The 20562-nt window shown below is 38.2% G+C and overlaps 1 protein-coding gene across 4 annotated transcripts in view; it reads right to left on the reverse strand.

Annotated features, from left to right (window-relative positions):
• Positions 1-20562, reverse strand: part of LOC137341076 (BAR/IMD domain-containing adapter protein 2-like) — a 97792-nt gene that overhangs the window by 15529 nt on the left and 61701 nt on the right. For all 4 annotated transcript variants that reach the window (XM_068003982.1, XM_068003983.1, XM_068003984.1 and 1 more), the window contains 2 exons: positions 7375-7527; positions 3838-4077 (listed from right to left, as the gene is read on the reverse strand). In XM_068003982.1, coding sequence (XP_067860083.1) covers positions 3838-4077; positions 7375-7527 — 393 coding nt within the window. The remainder of the gene's footprint in view (positions 1-3837; positions 4078-7374; positions 7528-20562) is intronic.

The raw sequence follows: 20562 nt of genomic DNA on the forward strand, positions 1-20562 counted from the left end.
TATCTGTACCCATAGATCCCTTTGCCCCTCTATCTCATTTGGACTCTTATTATCCAAGTAGTACGTGATCTCCTTATTCTTCCTACCAAAATGAACCACCTCACACTTACCTATTTTAAAATTAATTTGCCAATTACATGGCCATTCTACAGCTTTATTAATGACCTCTTGCATTTTGGCGCATTCTTCCTTTGTATTAACTACGCCCGCCAATTTGGTGTGGTCTGCAAATTTTGAAACTGTACTTCCGATTCCCGAATCCAAATCATTAATGTAAATTGTGAACAACAGTAGTCCCAGCACCGATCCCTGTGGAACACCGCTTCCTACCTTTTGCCAGTCTGAGTAGCAATTATTAGTGATGGCAAGTGACTGAAACAGATAATCAATGAACTGATGGATGTCTCCAATACATTACCTGTTCCCAGTTTACACTGGTTACAGTTACCTATACATGGTTACCAAATTTAATTATAGTTGTTTAACATTTACTTTTCTCAGAAAATATATCAATATAGCTTCTCACAGAAAACACAGACAGTAATGATCGCACTACTATTTTTACTAAATAATTACGCATACATGAATACACCTATTTGCATCTTATAAAATAATTAACTTAAGATTAATCTTAAACTGAATGCCATTCATTCTAAAATCATTTTAATTATACAATAAAAGCCCAATGGTTAGCAACAGCTCTAGCAGAATCCAATATTTAAACTGGCATCATTATGCTACTTGAATAACTCCTTTTCTTTGTTTCAAATTCATGTGTCTCTGAACTCAAGGGAGCACATTTATCAGCCGCACTCAATTAGAATATTTTTTGGCTCCACACACTGCAATATAATAAAAGGTACTGCCAGATGGGAACTTTTATCTCAGTGTGTGGTTTCAATACTAAAAACAAATCAAAAGGGGTTCTAAAAAATAGTAAAACACTGCAGATGCTGGAATTCTGAAAACAAAAACAGAAAAAGCTGGAAACAGCACATCAGGCAGCATCTGTTGAAGAAACAGAAGCCAGTCAGTCAGTCATCATTTCAGGTCCAAAGGCCCTACACAGGAATAGGAGTAGGCCATTCAGTCCCTCAAGCCTGTTCCACCATTCAATTAGATCATGGCTGATCTGTATCTTAATTCCATCTACCTGCCTTGGTTCCATAACCCTTAATAACCTTCCTGAACAAAGACTCTTAATACCCTTCCTGAACAAAAATCTTACACAGAAGGATCTTTGGACCTGAAACGTTGACTAACTAACTTCTGTTTCTCCACTGATGCTGCCTGACCTGCTGAGTAGTTCCAGCTTTTTCTGTTTTTGTTTCCAAAAGAGATGGAGACTGGTTAGTGCCCACAATTTCCTACTAGCTACACTTTGGAACTTAGGCACGCTTTTTGTGGGGAGATACCGAGTGGAGGCCAGGCATTTCCCCACAGGAAGGGAGGGAATTTTATTTATTTTTAATAGAATTGTAGAGACAGTAGCCTCAGGGAAGCAGATTGCCACAGAATTGCATTTGGAAGTGGCCTTTAAGCCACTACCTTGCCTGCCCTCGACTGATGATTTGCTGCATGGGAAGACAGTGTGAATTGACGGGGGAGGGGGGTGAAATGCAACAGGGAGTCGAAACTTTATTCAAAGAAAGAATACTGTTTGAAAGGGTATCCTTGATTTGCTCTATTGTTTTGATACATTGTTTAAATTAAAAGGCCACGGTTATAATTTTCTCATAGCACAGTAATTTACACGTTCACCTAAAACTCCCCTCGCCCAATGTATTTGTCCACAATGTTGTCTCACTAATCATATGATATAATTGAGAGGTTGGCTGATTAGCAGCAAAACAGGAAAGCAGCTTTGACTTACTGTAGCTATTTGAAATAAACACGATTACTAGTGACGAATTCAAGTTATTTTTTTCCCCCAAATAAAACAGATAATTTTGTTTAATTTGCTATTGGATAAATCCAAATATTAGAATCACTGCACGTCAATCACTGCCTGAAAGAGAAAGACAGGTTAATGTTTCGGGTGGGACCGTTTATTGGGTGAAGGGTCTACACTCAAAATGTTAACTAGTCTTTTCTCTTTCAGTTGCTGATTGATCTGATGTGTCCTTCCAGCACTGCTTTAATTTCAGATTTTCACAACTTGCAGTTTTTCTTTTCTTCATCATTCCTTATTAGAGACAGTCACACAGGGCAAATCTGACATATCACATTATCCTTACTAAATAACTCACCCATTTTGTATTGTAAGTATGATCTGAAAGTTGCATAGCCACCAAGGCGCTTTAAAATTCCTTTGCTTTCCTACATACCCAGAACCAACACTGTCTTTTTTTTTTCCCCCCATTTGAGCAATCTGAAAGTAGGGTGACTAAAAGACAACTCTATAGCTGGTAATATCAGGGATCTGAGCCCACCTACATTGCACCTTCCTGAACTCAGTTTTAACAAGCTCCTCCACAGTGCACCAGTGTCACCAATTTCATCCAAGACTAAATGAATGCCTCAGAATAATTCAGATCAGTTGCTGCAGCTGTCAACCAAGCCACCAACTGGGACATCATCTACTCGGGAGTGGGAAAGGACGTGTTGACTCAGGGATGAGAATTTCTACTAACCAATTCCCGACAGATATTCTGCCAAAAGCCAAGCTGGAGCAACAGTCTCCTAGCTGCAAGATAATGGGGTGTAGGCTAGTAGTGGCTTATTAAGAAGGGATCTGAAGAGAAAGCGCAATCAATACATGAACAATTCAATATACAGAATATTAGGTACTTAAGTGTAACACTGATCTGCATTTAATGAAGATATGTAGTGCAATAGAGTCGAAACTGAAGACTAAATTACACCTCTCTCGGGGTCAATGAATAAGCAGCAGCTTTTTACTTACCTTAACATTTAAAGACTGGTATTCATTCACTGTTTAAAACTGCATTGTGTTTACAACTGTCAGTTGCAATGCAGAAATGATCTATAACAGCATTTCACAATTCTCCTTTTATTATAGGTGCAATGCCACTTGTCAGGACTTCATAAGCCCTGATAATATGAGATTACTGAAGGAGGTTAGTCTGCATTTATCTTAATTATAAAAATGTTTGCATCAACAAAAGTAAATTGTCAGGCCCATAAGAGGTACTCTCATTTCTGTCTGATCAAGGACCCAGCAGAACCTTGGATATTCTGGGAGTAACTCCAACAGTCTGGAAAAAAGGTGTGGCCAAATTCAGGGGGGAAAAAAAACTCTTGGGGAATTCCTTCCTGATTCCATAAGGAAATCAAACAAGCTCTGGAAGACCCTCATCATTATGTGATAGACAAACTTATCTAACCCATACCCCCCTCTCCATCATATGGGGGCCCTGCCCCTGATATGCCACATTGTGAGTGGGGAAAAGGTGAAGCAAAATTGATCACCTAGTCAGCAAGATGTCCATGTCGAAGCAGATAAGATTTATAAAGTCAGTTTTTTCTTTCCCCAGTAACAATGCTGCACTAGCACAAGAAGCGGAGTAGTTGAGAATTGGTAAAACCAATCTGAACCGTGGCAGGCAGAACAGGGTAATGGGCAGACTTCTAGCTGAGAAGCCAACTGAGCATGATTGCATGATATTTTTTCTGTCACAGCTCTAAAAATAAAAGTATAATTAGATAAAGTGAGCTACAGAGTAAGAAAGAACTCAAAATGCACCTTTATACTGCTCAAGAATTTTGTTCATGCATACTAAGATAAAAATATTCAGCTTTTTCAAAAATTAAAAGAGTTGCAAATACACTAAATAGACTAAGGTCTAAATCACTGACAAAATCATCAATACTTACAGAACTGTGACCACTAACAAAAGGTGCAAGTTCTGGTGGTACGGGTAGAGGTTTAGCACCAGGAATGGGGTCTGATATAACCAGCCCTGATTTGGTGGTAGCAACAGGGTCAGAGATGAGGGTTCCTCCATTGCCTGAAGACATCTGCTGCACTAATAACATTGCATGATCAGGAATTTTGGATGGATCGCTACAGGACTGTTGCCAGCCAGGAAGCTTTTGTGTTACCATATCCTTGCCCTGTAAAAGAAAAACCATTTAGGGATTACTTCAGATGAATCCACAGGGTAGTTCACTTCAAGAGTCCTAATTTCATCAATTTTAAAAGTGATAAAATCTAAAATGAAGAAAATTCACATGATTTTCCATTAATATAAAAAAAAATTGAGGAAAAAGGCTGAGAAAAAGGCCAAATTTAAATCTGATGAAAGGAGCAATAGTATTAAAATACAATCAATGTTTCTGCAAAATCTGATTGCCTTAATTCCCAACAGCATCCTTTTGTGTATAGTCATAGCTACTGAGTGTACTGTACTTCACAGCCATATGGAGTAAACTGAATGATCTCCAATTGTCTGAGCATTTAGAGACTTATAGCTTTGAAGGTGCAAGCTCTTCTTATACAAGGTGCACAATGCAGATGTTTTGTAGACGTCTCACGGTAAGTATTATAAAATTAATTTTAAAAATTCTCTGGGTCTTAATTCAGAGTGTTTGTGGAATAAACTTTTAAGAAAATGTTAACTATGTTAAATTGTAGACGTTGGTGTTGAGCGGCTACTAGAGTCAAAGGGCAAATATTAACTAGCCTTCTTGAGGGCACTAATGATATTAGACATTTTGTAATATTTCACTTTTTAAAAATAATTTCTTACCATACATACAATCATTAAACTACTTATAAAGCTGCTTTATTCTGTTTTCTGCATTTTCTCAAAATTACTCGAAGACAACTAACTTTATTATTTTTGGAAAGCATCACAAAAGCATGCAAAAAAGTCAAGTGAATTCTCCACAGTGACACAAACAGTCAAGGTTTTGAGTGATATTAGTGTTCATATATTTGAATGAGTTTGCTCAGGTCATATGCCTAACACATAATAAAAGTTCTGGACCATCACATTCCCAATAACATGTACAAAAATGCTTTGCATTTGCTACCAAAATACCATCACTTAAAAAGAAGCTAGCGCCAGAATAGCTTTGCAGGGATGAGAGTCAGTTCTCCATTGCCTTATTTCCTATCTACGTTTCTTTTGACAGAAATGTTAACTGAAACGTGAGGTTGAATCTCTAATACATACGAACATACAAATTAAGAGCAGGAGTAGGCCATTCGGCCCTTCGAGCCTGCTCTGCCATTTGATAAGATCATAGCTGATCTGATTGTGACCTCAACCCTACTTTCCCGTCTACCTACTATAACCTTTGACTCCCTTGTTAATCAGGAATCTATCTAACTCAGCCTTAAAAATATTCAATGACCCTGCCTCCACCGCTCTCTGGGGAAGGGAGTTCCACAGACACGAGAGAAAAAATTTCTCCTCATCTCCGTCTTAAATGGGAGACCCCTTATTTTTTTAAAACTGTGGCCCCTAGTTCTAGCCTCTCCCACAAGGGGAAAAATCCTCTCAGCATCAATCCCTTCTAGTCCCCTCAGGATCTTATATCTTTCAATAAGATCACCTCTCTTTCTTCTAAACTCCAGTGTATATAGACCCAACTTGTCCAACCTTTCCTCATAAGATAACCCCCTCATCCCAGGAATCAGTCGAGTGAACCTTCTCTGAACCGCCTCCAAAGCAATTATGTCCTTTCTTAAATAAGGAGACCAAAACTGCACACAGTATTCTAGATGTGGTCTTCCAAAGCTCTGTTGGAAGTCATCTCCTCCATTTGTACCACCAGACTTTTGAGGTACAGAGGTGATCCTCAACAACACTGTATGGATCTTGTAAGTGTGATGCATGAAAATTATATTGTGGAAGAGATTTACAGGGTTTTCTGTAGAAAAATGAATGCATGCTGACATCGTTACTTCAAGTACTTTCAAACTCCCAAAGGATTTAAGTTTATTCTGGCCCCATCTCTGGTTCAATTGATTAGGTAATTTCAGTCAACATGCCAAATCTATTCACACAAATGAATGAAACACCATTCCACTAATAGCTTGTTAAACAAAATTGCTCTTTACCATATAATTGTGTTGCTGAAATCCTTTGCATTCTTTAATGCTATGGAACTTTTGCTGGGATAATTAACAGTAACAAAGTAAGTTCCCTGATGGCTCAGTAAATGAATAGCAGAGCCATAAAGGCCAGGAATGTTCCAAGGTTCCATCTTTGGGTCTGTGCTGAATTAAGTGGTTGCAACTGAATGGTGGCATGGATGCTACAATTGGCCTCTTCACCCCTGGTTTGTGAAAAACAGCCAGGGCCCTTCTCCTGATTATTGTCCAATAAACTCCTGCAGATAGCGCACGTGTATGCGATCAGGTGAAGATAGAATCGGAACTGACTGCAATACCCTTCAGGATCAAGTAGTCTGCTGACACTCACTGTCAAGACACCTACATAAATATTTGTCACTTGGTTGAACTAGTGGTGGAGAACTGGCTCCCACAGAACCATACTCCAGTAGGAAATAATGCCTTCAGGAGAGGTGAGGACAATGAGGAAATTGGCAAGAAAAAAGAAAAGTAACTAAAATTACAACTTACTACACTTTAAGAAACATAGGGAAGGAAGCAAATGAAAAGAAATGAGTCACGTATTTCTTCAGGATATCAAATACAAAAATCTACTGTGGTGTTATTCACCTGATATGGGTGTGCACTATTGCAACTACAACAGCTCACAATTATCTATGAGATACCAATACTGGATCAAAATCCTGGAACTCCCTTCCTAACTGTGGGAGGACCTTCACCACACGGACTGCAGCGGTTCAAGAAGGCGGCTCACCAAGGGCAATTAGGGATGGGCAATAAATGCTGGCCTCGCCAGCGACACCCACATCCCATGAAAGAATTTTTTAAAATGCTTTTAATATCAAGGCATTGTAACTATGGAACATTGTGTGGTAGTGAGCACCACAGATCAGGAAGAATCCAAATTTGAACCTTGGTCTGTGCTAAGTTAGCTGATCTCATCCAGGAAGACAGTAGGGCACTACAATTGTCCTCGGCATCCCCAAGCTAGAGAGGAAAAATAAATAACCTGGGGTTCCTGCTCCCATTTGTGGGAAGGATGTGAATGGATAGACATCGGTTGAGGACAGAATCGGGCTCAGCCCCCTTGCTGACACACATTATGGAGTTTATATGTGAAGAATGGTCAATTGAATGGGCTAATAAAGGCCTACTGGCATCCGTGGGATAAATTACCACCTTTAGGTGAGATGGGGAGAAACATGGAAAAAACTATTTTTTAAAAAAAAACACTTACCTATTTCTTTATTCCTCTCCGAACATTTTTGAAAAGCTGCAATATTGTGATTTAAATTGACTTAATTTGAAAGAATTAGCAAATTACTTACCCTGCTGTGGTACACCATGTTATTCTTGGCAACTGCACACTGCCTTTCCACCAGAAAGCAGTACCGCCTACGTTCCTCACTCAATGCCGTTTTGTATCCACTCCCAACGTAGTGCTCCATATCAGACTTCTTTTTGCTTAATGTCTCCACAAACTGCAGAAATTAGGGAAGAGGAGAGAGAATTTTTTTTATATTAAAAAAAACATTTAGGAGACGATAATGAAACAACAATGTGGGGGAAAAAATAAAGAGGAAAAAATAAAATTTCCAGTTATAACGGACAGGATATAGTTATGCCATGGGGAAAATGTGGGTGTAGAGAAAAAAAATCATAGATAATATTTAGTTTACATTTTTAATTGTTTGTATACTTTGTTCAACTTTTCAACTTTGATACCTAAAGACTTATCAGAATACAGAGTATCACTCAAAAGGAAAATCTCCACTCAAGACTGAAGTTGGCCTTTCTCACTCATGGAAAACATTTTGTACTCCATTGTTCCCCATAGAATACCCCCAGTGTGATCAAATTATTGAATATACATAAGCAAATTTTATTCATTAGAAAATTGACTTCTGGATGATGAATTGAAGAGGTTGGGACTTGCATCCACATAGATCTGAACTAGCTGAATTAACAAATATAATGATTTTCAATTGCTCATTTTCTGTATTACTAAAGTGTAATTTGTGCTAATCTGTAGATTCCCAATCTGAAGTATAAATGATAATATTGTAAGCAGAATTTACACCTCCATACAATTTTAATTTGGATTAAATCCAGTGATTACTTGTTAGCAAAATTGAAACACATGGGATTAAAGGGGCAGTGGCTGCGTGGATACGTAATTGGCTAAGGGACAGAAAGCAGAGAGTAGTGGTGATTGGCTCACCACCACCTTCTCAAAGGCAATTAGGGATGGGCAATAAATGCTGGCCTTGCCAGTGATGCCCACATCCCATAAACGAATAAAAAAAGGTTGTTTTTCAGATTGGAGGGAAGTATTCAGTGGTCCTCCAGGGGTCGGTATTGAGACCACTGCTCTTTCTGATATATATTAATGACCTGAACTTGGGTAAGCAGGGCACAATTTCAAAGTTTACAGATGACACAAAACTCGGAAATGTAGTAAACAACGTGGAGGAAAGTAATAGACTTCCGGAGGACATAGACAGATTGGTGAAATGGGCAGACACATGGCAGATAAAATTTAATGCAAGGAACTGTGAAGTGATTCATTTTGGAAGGAAGAATGAGGAGAGGCAATATAAACTAAATGGTACAATTTTAAAGGGGAAGGGGTTGCAGGAAGAGAGAGACCAAGGGGTGCACGTACACAAGTCTTTGAAGGTGGCAGGACAAGTTAAGGCGGCTGTTAAAAGGGCATATGGGATCCTTGGTTTTATAAATAGAGGCACAGGGTACAAAAACAATGACGTTATGCTAAACCCTTACTCCAGCTGGGGCCTAACCAGTGTTCTATATTGTGTTCAATTCTGGGCACCACATTTAGGAAGGGTATCAAGGCCTTAGAGGGTGCAGAGGAGATTTACTAGAATGGTACAAGGAATGAAATATTTCCATTACATGGAGGGACTTGAGAAACTGGGGTTGTTCTCCTTAGAGCAAAGGTGGTAATGGGGAGATTTGATAGAGGTGTTCAAAATCATAAAAGGTTTTTGATAGAGTAAATAAGGAGGCACTGTTTCTAGTGGCAGAAGGGTCAGTAACCAGAGGACACAGATTTAAGGTAATTGGCAAAAGAACCAGAGGTGACATGAGTAAAAAAATAATTTACGCAGCAAGTTATGATCTGGAATGCACTGCCTGAAAGGGTGGTGGAAGCAGATTCAATAGTAACTTTCAAAAAGGGAACTTGATAAATACTTGAAGGGGGAAAATTTGCAGGGCTATGGGGAAAGAGCAGGGGAGTGGGACTATTGGACAGCTCTTTCAGAGAGCCGGGACAGACACAATGGGCTGAATACCCTCCTTCTGTGCTGTATCATTCTGTGTTTCTATGATAAAATGGCAATAATAGTAGTAAATTAATGATAATGGATTAATAATTGAGCATGGCTATATTTACCAAGTGTGACCTTGCAATATACAAGGTACTTTGTGGTCAACAGGCTAAATGGCAGCTGTAGCCATCGTTAGGAATGATTTTCATACATGTAATTTCCTTTCACAACTTAAAAAACAGAATTAAACATTTCCTCAATGTCCCTACAAAATTTAAGTTTGATATTTTAGAAACTACAAAACTAATTTCCAAATGCACTTTTGAGTCAAAAAAGCATGAGATTGTCTTAGGTGTTAAAGGAGCCATTTACAACTTCTGCTTCACACAGATGCTAAAGTTGTAGTGCAAGACTGGTATCAGAACATGATATGACGCCAGTAAGAAGCAGAGCGAGACTCCTTAGAAGGGGTAGTCTCACACTCCTTGGGTTTTACACTACATCAAGTATAATTCCACTGCCATGTCAAACCAGCTTTAAAAAGTGCTCAGGAAGTCCACTGGACCCACTGGGTACATTTTAAACCCATGTGGAGGCAATTTAAATGTTTAAACCATGCCACCGCATGCTAAACACTTACATTTTAACCACTTGCAGAGCAGCTCTATACTTGCCTGTGTGCAGAGCTTGCAGAGCTCTCTCCTGGAATAAGAATCAGTTCCAGCTAAGCACTATAAACAGGGAACTGCCTGTCTGGAATACATACTGGAACAGTATAAATGCAGTAAAACAGTTGTTTGTAGTAACTAAAATGTTGTAATATCTTTATACCCTCTTTTTATTTGTTCTCAGAATGCAGGTAATCCAGGCAAGGTTGAATTTATTGCCCATCCTTGGTTGTGGAGGTGGTGGTGAGCTTTTTTCTTGAACCACTGCAGTCCTGCTTCGTAGCAGTTTATTGTAGACCTGAGAGGCTTGCTAGGCTACCTCAGAGGGCAGGAAGAGTCAACCATACAACGTGGACAAGAGTCACATGTAGGCAAGACCAGGTAGTGATGACAGGTTCCCTTTCCACATTAGTGAACTAGATGGCTTTTCATCTCAAACAGTTCTCAAGGCAATTTGTTTCCTGACGCTGGGCCACAAATTAGTAGAGTTATTGAATTCAATTCACAACATGCTACAGTGGGATTTAAATTCACAATTTCTGGATTGCTAGTGTAGTATGCATATTTCTATACAGAATTAAAATACTGTATAAAATGTTTGCTTGAACACTAAGGAACTCAGTGAAAATAATGAACCAGCCCTTTATGATGACCCCTCTCTTCCTGACAAATGTACTAAGTTACAGCACAAATTAACAGTCATCCACCTGCCATTGTTAATTGCACACCACTTGTCAAACTTTTGTCACAGACGGTATATTGTCAAAATAAGGCAGTGCACATATACCAAGATGTATTACAAAATATTTGCTAAACACAAAGATTTTAAAAAGTAATGAGAAAATGGAATTTGTGACCAGTCAGCACTACAGTAGCAAACAGTTACATTTTTAAAACATCAAAGTTATTAAAACAGATAACCACTGAATTGCTTCACATGAAGTACCACAGGATAGGGTTGCGGGAACTGGCTATTTGCTTTACTTGTTCATGGACATGTTCTCATTAATGTGGGAGTGAGAATACATAGCCCAATTGAGAAACAGGAGTGGCAACAGAACATTACGTTAAAAGTAATACAATATCTTTAATGAAAGGTGAAATGTTAAATAAACTTTAATAGAACATTCCTAACCCTCCCTCCATCACAAGCTAATTAAGCATTAGCACTTCAAATATGCTGTTCAACACATTAATGTTCCAATGATGTGAGGAGGTCCAAAGAGACTTATGGGTCTATGCACATAGATCATTAAAATGTCATGGACCGGTACAGAAAATAATAGAAAGGCTAATGGAATGCTGGCCTTTATATCTAGAGGACCAGAATACAATCTAAAACAAGTCCCTTACTGCAGGAAAAAATCTCTTTCTTTGCTGGCTTCAAAGACTAAAGTGAAATAAACTTGAAAGGTCTAAATCCAGTTTCTAAAAATCTTGTACTGCCTACAAAACTACCTAAATATAGTAGAAATTAACAGCAAACAGGAAATCTCATTTAGTGCCCACGAGGATAGATGATGTGAGAAATAAAAAATTCATACTAGTATAGCAGGTAATGACTGAGTAAAGAGAAATTTACTGTGTATCTAACCATGCTCTACACAACATGGGACTGTTCAATACCAATATTGATATATCAAAAGTATACCTGTACCATTCTCCAATACAGACCATTACCTTTGGCGACCACATGACTTCAAGGGGGGGGCGGGGGGAGGGAAAAAAGGCTAAAGATATAATTTTCTTTATTAAGGTATTAAAGTATGACCACAGAGTAAGAAGAAATGTGATGAAAGTCAGTAATATATTACAATAGTGAAGAAAAAGTCAACGCTACTCTATTCTTGGTTAAGATTAACATTTACCAAAGGAGCATTGGTAAGGCAAAATAATACCGTTGAAATTTCATTGATTGATGAAAGTAAACTCAATTTTTCAATCAAATTGATGAGTCTACAAATGGAGAAAGAAGTACATATGTTACTAAAATAGTACATCTCTTTGTCACGTACCGTGTGTACGTACATAAGTGCTCGGTCACGAACGATTATGATTTAGAAATATGTGGTTAAATCGTGGGCTCCAAGAGATTAAGTTTATTTGGAATTTGGCAGAGAACAAAAGCAAGCTATGGATTTAGAATTAAAAGCAAAATGTTTTCATGATGTTAATTAAAGTGCTTATGCTTTCAGTGATCAAAGGCTAACCTTGCTATTATCAAAGACGTACCCTCAAGATTTAAAGTTAATTCTCATGTTTCAGAAAAAAAAGTAGGTTGAGCAAGTCATCAGCTCTGAACATAATTAAGGTACACCTGGGAAATTTGGAGCTGAAATAGTTAAGCAGTGGGAGGGACGGATAAAGCCGCACCCCGCACACACAATGCCCCAGGATGCTGGGCATAACTACAGAGACAAGAAGTTAACAGACACAGATTATACAAACAAGTATTGAATTGAGATATCTGCAACCATCAGGATTGTGCAATACCCTGATTAAAATATGCCAAAGCATGCAGAACTCTCATCATATATGCTCATTTCCAATCACAACAACCCCATATCGTTGATCTGAAGGGCACTGCATTTTTATCTACATACAAAATTTAAGTGGTATTTTTAAACTTGAAATTCTTGTGTTGGTAAGGTTTCCATAAACATCCTTGATCTTCAGTTATTGCAAGGAAATGTCATTTTCCATGACTCACTACTGTATTCCAATACAAATGTGCTGATGATGGGCTGTTGCCATGACTACAGGAAATAGGTCATACCAGAAATTCTTTTCATAGTTGGGAACAGCACTACTTAAGGGGTGAAACCTATGGATACTATGAACAGTTAAATCAAACCCATAGCAACTCCAGGCCGACACAATGATTGTATTTTCAGTTGCTCAACATACCCACAAAGCAGAAAACAATATTATGAAGTGTTCCTAAGGACACTGGGACTACAGCAGACATGGTACACTCATACAGTGACTCGTCCATCAGGAAAAGTTACTGTATACTTGGTGCCAATACAGAAATATAACATTTCAGATTCAAACCCTACAGAATGCTCTCACTTTATATAAGCAATTAGCATCTGGGCTGGTATAATGCTGTCCCCTCTGCTCAGGAAGATATTCTTTGTACATGTACTTTAATTGCAATGTTTTAGGCCCTTATCTAAATGTTTGTGTGTCATTGGACGCCTGGTACAGTAAAGCATTTTTGTCACAACAGAGGTAGAGTGGCAGGCAAGTCAGTGGTCAATTCTCCATCCTCTTCCACAGTCTAATCCCATCGTCACAGTAACCCCAAGACGTGGGAGGAAAGAGAACAGCAATTTTTTAAAAACTTGTGTAGTCTGCAATGGCTGGTTTAATGAATTTTCTGCAAAACTTAATATGATCTTTCACTGTAACTCTTCAGGTTTTAATTACAGGTTTAGTTAGATGCTATTGGAAAAATCTTTAACGCAGTTACCTATTCTGTGAAACAATAAAAGGTAAACAGTATCACCCCCCCATTCAGCTTCTGGAAAATTCCCTTGAAAACTAAATAATGACAAATGGCTTTTAAAAACCCGCTGATTTTTTTTTAAACAGCACTACTAAGTTCAATCTAAAATGGCTGCAAAGCTTTATATCCTCAATCTAATTCCCAGGATATGGAGAATTAGCTTACAGTCCAGAGTTTATGCTTGAGGGTACCAACTGCTAAGGTCATATTTGATATTTTAATAAAAAAAGTGCAGGTTATATTGTCAGTGTGAATTCCTCACTGATCACACATCACAAAAGATGCAGCTAATAATTGTGCAGCTAGTTTTGCATTATCAGCAGTATTTTAATAGAGGGAGGTTTAGGCATTTTCTCTCAGAGTTAGAACTATGTTCTCTCCGGTTCACTTCAAAAAAAACCCCCAGAAAAACAGAATTTTAATCAGTAATTATCATATAAAATTAACTATATGCAAATAATCGGAACTAAATGCAATCCAATAAACTGCTTTTTTTTAAAAAAACATTCCCAACCAAAGCCATCAAAAGTGTTTATGAATTTCTCATTGAAATAGAAAAAACTGCTGGCTTAGTGAAATAGAAAAAAAATATCGGTCCATGCACCTCCTCCCCGGCATGATACTGAGCCACTCGAAATCCCAGTCTGTGCTGAACTGGTGAAGCAGTAGGGGCATTATAATTGGCCATAATGCTTCTAGACTAGAGAAAGGAAATTTTAAAAAATCATCAGCTAGGTTTACAACTCTTGATCATAACTTAACGACCTGTGCTAGAAACGTACGTGTGTGGATGTGGAGTGCGGACAGGATTGGGCTTTGGTTGCGACGCCCAACACAAACTGAAAAACCTACCGACACTCGCCATCAAGGTTCGCACAAAGAACGACTACATGGGTATGGCTGGGCTCCCAACCCTCATGGAACTGTATTTCAGCAAGACTTAGCATCTTCAGCAGAGAAAGAATGGAAATTGGGAGGGAGGAAATTTGTTCCAAAAAAATGAATATGAAAGGGAAGTGCAACATTAAGCAGTGACAAACAGAAGTACATATTAATGTTTGTAGATTGTGCATATACAATTACAGTAGAGATCCGTACAGTACAACACAGGGGGCATTGATTCAAGTCTACTGTGACGTAAATCCAAAGAAAATCCAATTCCCTTACCCCACACCCAAACATTGACATTCATTTGCAGCAGTTGGTATATTTGGCACTGTCTAGCTCTAATCATCCCTATTTCTCAGTATCGACAGTGGCACAAGATGTGTTCTGGAGAGTGCTGAAAGTAACATTAATCAGATTGGACAACTATGATGCATTTTTATGCTGGCCTATCACTGGCACAAAAATAATGCACCACATCTGCCCACTCTCTTCTGGTTGATGATTGTTCAAATGCCAGTTAAGAAGCAGCTGTCAAATTTGGAGTGGTATCACAACATTCTGCTAGACAGCATTAACTCCCAGGTGAAACTGTCATCTTTTAATACAAAGAAGTAATTCTGGAAAGCAGTCAAACCCATCCACAATGCAACTAAGCAACTCAGAAATAGCAAATTTGATTAATTATGTATAGAAACCTTATTATAATACCAAAAAAATCTGCAGTGCAAAGTAATATACTTTTAATGAAAAATCAAGATGAAAGAAGCAAAACCTTTTACAAAAAGGCGACAGATAAGCAAGAAATACCTACTGCGAGGTTTACAAGGTAACTGGAAAAATAATGACCTTGTTCTGTGCTTTGCACTGAACTCATGTATACCCTATCATTAGCAAGAATATAAATATCAACACAGAAAATCCATTTACAGTATCTTAGTAAATGCAACCATTGGTCACAAAAATATTCGCACTGTAGATGAACCCACTTAGATTAAATACTCAATAACCTGAAGCCTCATTAAATGGTAGGCTAGTGATGTTGGATTGGTGCTCCAGCGTGTTGTAGCATGCAGTGTTATGACATGGGTTCTCCCAATCATAGCTGTGCCATCAGGGAGGTAGGTAATCTGCTCCATTAGTGGGAAAATACTATGTAACTTATAAGAATTCTTTGAAGAAATAACAGAACTGATATGCAATGGATGCTGTTCAGATGGATCTTCAGAAAGTTTTTAAGAACATAAGAAACAGGAGCAGGAGTAGACCATACGACCCCTCGAGCCTGCTCCGCCATTCAATAAGATCATGGCTAATCTTCGACTTCAACTCCCCTTTCCTCCCCGATCCTCATATCCCTTGATTCCTCCAGAGTCCAAAAATCTATCTCAGCCTTGAATATATTAAATGACTCAGCATCCACAGCCCTCTGGGGTAGACAATTGTGAAGATTCACAACCTTCAGTGAAGAAATTCCTCCTCATCTCTGTCTTGAATGGCCGACCCCTTATCCGGGATTATGCCCCCTAGTTCTAGACTCTCTAGCCGGGGAAAACAATCTCTCAGCATCTACCCTGTCAAGCCCCCTCAGAATCTTATATGTTTCAATGAGATCACCTCTCATTCTTCCAAACTCCAGAGAGTATAGGCCCATTCTACTCAAACTCTCTTCATAGGACAACCCTCTCATGCCAGGAATTAATCTAGTGAACCTACGTTGCACTGATTCCAAGGCAAGTATATCCTTCCTTAGATAAAGAGACCAAAACTGTACGCAGTACTCCAGGTGAGGTCTCACCAAAGCCCAGTACAACTGTAGTAAGACTTCCTTACTCTTATACTCCAACCCACTTGCAATAAAGGCCAACAAGTCATTTTCTTTCTTAATTGCCTGCTGTACCTGCATACTAACTTTTTGTGTTTCTTGTACGAGGACACACAAGTCTCTTTGAACACCAACATTTAATAGTTTTTCACCATTTAAAAGATATTCTTTTTTTCTATTCTTCCTACCAAAGTGAATAACTTCACATTTCCCCACATTATACTCCATCTGCCACCTTCTTGCCCACTCACTTAATCTGTCTATATCTCTTTGCAGACTCTGTGTCCTCCTCACAGCTTTCCCACCTAGCTTTGTATCGTCAGCAAACTTGGATACATTACACTCGGTCTCTTCATCTAAGTCATTAATATAGATTGTAAATAGCGGAGGCCCAAGCACTGATCCTTGCGGCACCCCACTAGTTACAGACTGCCAACCTGAGAATGACCCGTTTATTCCTACTCTCTGTTTTCTGTCCTTTAGCCAATCCTCTATCCATGCTAATATATTACCCCCAACCCCATGGGCGCACCTTGTGTAACAACCTTTTATGTGGCACCTTATCAAATGCCTTTTGAAAAACCAAATATACTACATCCATTGGTTCCCCTTTACCTACATTGCTAGTTATATCCTCAAAAAACTCTGTCAAACACGATTTCCCTTTCATAAAACCACGTTGACTCTGCCTAATCATATTATAATTTTCTAAGTGCCCTGTTACCACTTCCTCAATAATGGATTCCAGCATTTTCCCAACAACCGATGTCAGGCTAACTGGCCTGTAGTTCCCTGTTTTCTCTCTCCCTCCCTTCTTGAATAGCAGGGTAACATTTGCTACCTTCCTGTCCAATGGGACCATTGCAGAATCTCGAGAATTAATAAAGCACTGCATAAGACATTACAACAGTATAATACAATAATGACATTCCTACAGCTACATTTCAAAAGTACTTCACTGGCTTTGGGACTTCTTGAGGTAGTGAAAGGCGCAACATAAATACCAGTTCTTTCTAAGAGGCTTATGGCGGAGATAATGGCACATGAAATCAAAGGGGAATGTGGTCACATAGATAGAGAGGTGGTTTAAGGGCAGGAAACAAAGGGTATGAGTAAAAGGGAAGTTTCCCAGACTGGAAAGCTGTAGTGAATCATGTTTCATAGTGGTCATAATACATAATAAATAAAAGGAATGTACAACAATAATTTGGACTTGGGAACTGAGGCAACAATGTTAAAATTTGCTGGTAACACCAAATTTGGGGGAGGGGGGCAGTTTTACACATTGTGACAAGGACTGTGAAAGACTCCAGGAGGGCATAAATAGGTTTGCAGGAAGGGCAGATAGGTGGAAGATGCAATGGGTTTAAAGGTACAGAAATATGAAATAATATATTTTGGAAGCAAGAACAGGGGAAGGAAACGCACCTTAAATAGTAAGATTTTAAATGGACCAGAGGAGTAAAGGGACTTTGGTGTGCAAATACACGGGTCATTAAATGTGGCAGTGCAAGTAGATAAAATTATACAAGGTGCGAATGGAATCCTTCATATTATATTTAGACACACAGATTTTACAATTTGAACCAGCAGTAAAATGCTTGAAGCAAATGAAAATTGAATATATACTGGAAAATAAACCTGAGCCACTGGCAATTTTAATTTCAAGAACAACTTTCAGTCATTTCATGGTCTCAGTCACATTCTACTTGATTTGTCACATTAGTTCTTTCTAAAACCATTTATACTGTATTTGTAAAGGAACAACAATAAAACATACAACAAAAGTGATTTTGTTCATACTGTCAAGATTTGACAGACTAAAACCCTCCATTACAAGGAATTCCTAGAGAAAGTCTTGCATTGTAAGCCCAATTCTTACTCTTGGAACAGTCACTTCTATTATCCTCAGAAACAGCACACCTACATAGAGCATTTTCAACAGATTTAAAATGTTATGACAGCTCTCTAAAAGCACTGATGATAAACTGCTACCAATTGAACAGTGTATGACTCACATTGTGGTTGGCAGTCTTACTAGACAAAGAGCATGTGGGGGGAAAAAGTACTTTTCATATTAGTCACTAAAAGTGACTTTAGAAAGTTTTAAAATGCTTTTTGGTTAATTTAGGGGTATAGTGTTGGAGAACTGAAAAATACTGTACCTACAGTATCAGCCATGTTGGTGTAAAACTGTGGACAGAATATCCCCAGCATCCAACACTCATATACAGTGGTATTCTATGTAGTAGAATTACCATCAGTGTCATCACAACAATTTTATTATGAATCAACATCACTCTGAATTTATCTAGCATCTCTTTTATATGTCAAGTCCTTGAAATCTATTCTTCAACAAAGCAAGTAAACTTGGTATGGTTTCCAGAATGCCTCTATTATTCCACATTAAATATTTTGAGTTTAATTCTCATTTTAGTTTTGACATAAATCAATTCAATTTTTTTTTCTGTTTTTTCGTTCACCTGAGGAAGGAGGAAGCCTCCGAAAGCTTGTGAATTTAAAATAAAATTGCTGGACTATAACTTGGTGTTGTAAAATTGTTTACAATTGTCAACCCCAGTCCATCACCGGCATCTCCACATCATAATAAAAGGTGAAAAAGAGAACAGAATTTTTAAATAATATTAAAAATAATTGTAAAGTAGCATGTAATATAACTTGTCAATTTGATTGAAATTCCCCTGACCCGTTCTCATTCCTGAATGAGCTATAATTGCCATGATTTTTTTTTGGGTGGGGGTGGGGGGTGGAAGAAAGGGGAGGAAGAGGTTACACACATAAAAATGAGGCATGTTGAGGCAAGTTATTGTTCTACAGAGGAAGAACCAGTGCCTTGTGATTCTAAGAACAGTGGTCCATCAGCACACACCGTTCCTGACTACAAAGCACACGAGCCCAATGCTTTAGGACTATAAATTTAATATGCTCATTTGTGCACAGCTGAAGTGGCTCTGCAAGTGGTGCGATAACACATCTCACAGCCACAAGGATTCTCAGCAACACGTCATAGCAACAGCTCATTCTGCTGACGTGACTAGTGTGCTTACGTCTCCATGGCACCAGGTACACAAAATAAATTTGATTTGGTGAGTAAGGAGTCACACATTACTGCATTTGCTCCTAGTTTCTCTAAACTTTGTTCTGATCTATATCACTGTATGGTGTTAGATATTGGTCTGCTTCATAAAAGTGAGTAACTATAGTAAACAAAAATGTGAATATTTATAAGGACTTTTACTGTACAGTAGTACACAAAGACTAATGAAATATTTTAACAACTTGTGGACCTTACTAGATATATTCCTTCTGGTTGCACGGACAGGAAACAGAAAGAACATGAAACAGCTTCAAAATGCATGAGCAGCATATTATCATCTTTTTAAAAAAAAGGTAGAAAAGCAAGTCTGAATTTCTAGACATATTTTATGTAGTGGGCACAAGAGAGTAAGTGACCAGGGATAAGCAGCTTTTCTTTCCGTCAAAGCTCAAGTGAATGCCTAATTCTAAGAGCGAGTCAAAAAAAAAATAGTAGCACATTTTACAGAAACAATGAAAGCCTTTATCTTTCGCCAAGGTAACCACAACACAAACCAGTAAAATACATCATCTTGTGAAGATTAAAAAGATTTAAATGTGTGAACTCTAAAATGTTAATAGGACCCACACACAGCTTGAGAAAGGTTAGTCTTAAAAATGCAATTACTCTAATTATAGTGCAAGTCTTCATGTAAGGCAAGTGGAGAAAGAAAAAAATCTTGCTACTCCTACTGTGTCACATTTTGTGCTGTTCAGTGAAATTGCACATATATCAGCACACTGCTACGTGCCAAGACTATGGAATTTTACAATGAGAAAATATGTATTCGAGACATTCATTAAAATGGAATATATTGTGTTCTCACTGATTCGAACAGTCCAAAGCAGCTAATATGAATCAAACAACTCCTGCAGCCATATATTTAATCACAATTTACATCTCTATTCTGAACTTTTTAAAACTCACTATTTTCATTAATATATCACAAAAATATTTATTCAGGAGCCTTGTCTTTAAAAAATATCACTTTATATGGGATATATAATTTCTCCTTTCATCCATGCTCTACAGCGAAGCCATGCGAGAAACAGGCTTTGTGCTCCTCCAGTGATTCAATAGGTAAATTAATCAGTGTTGTATTAGCACTTTGATGAAGTAACAGAGAAGGTTGATGAGGGTAGTGCAGTTGATGTTGTGTATATGGACTTTCAAAAGGCATTTGATAAATAACCACAAAATAGACTTGGTAGCAAAATTGAAACCCATGGGATTAAAG

Source organism: Heptranchias perlo, chromosome 23 (genome assembly GCF_035084215.1).
Source record: "Heptranchias perlo isolate sHepPer1 chromosome 23, sHepPer1.hap1, whole genome shotgun sequence".
NCBI classification, from domain to species: domain Eukaryota; kingdom Metazoa; phylum Chordata; class Chondrichthyes; order Hexanchiformes; family Hexanchidae; genus Heptranchias; species Heptranchias perlo.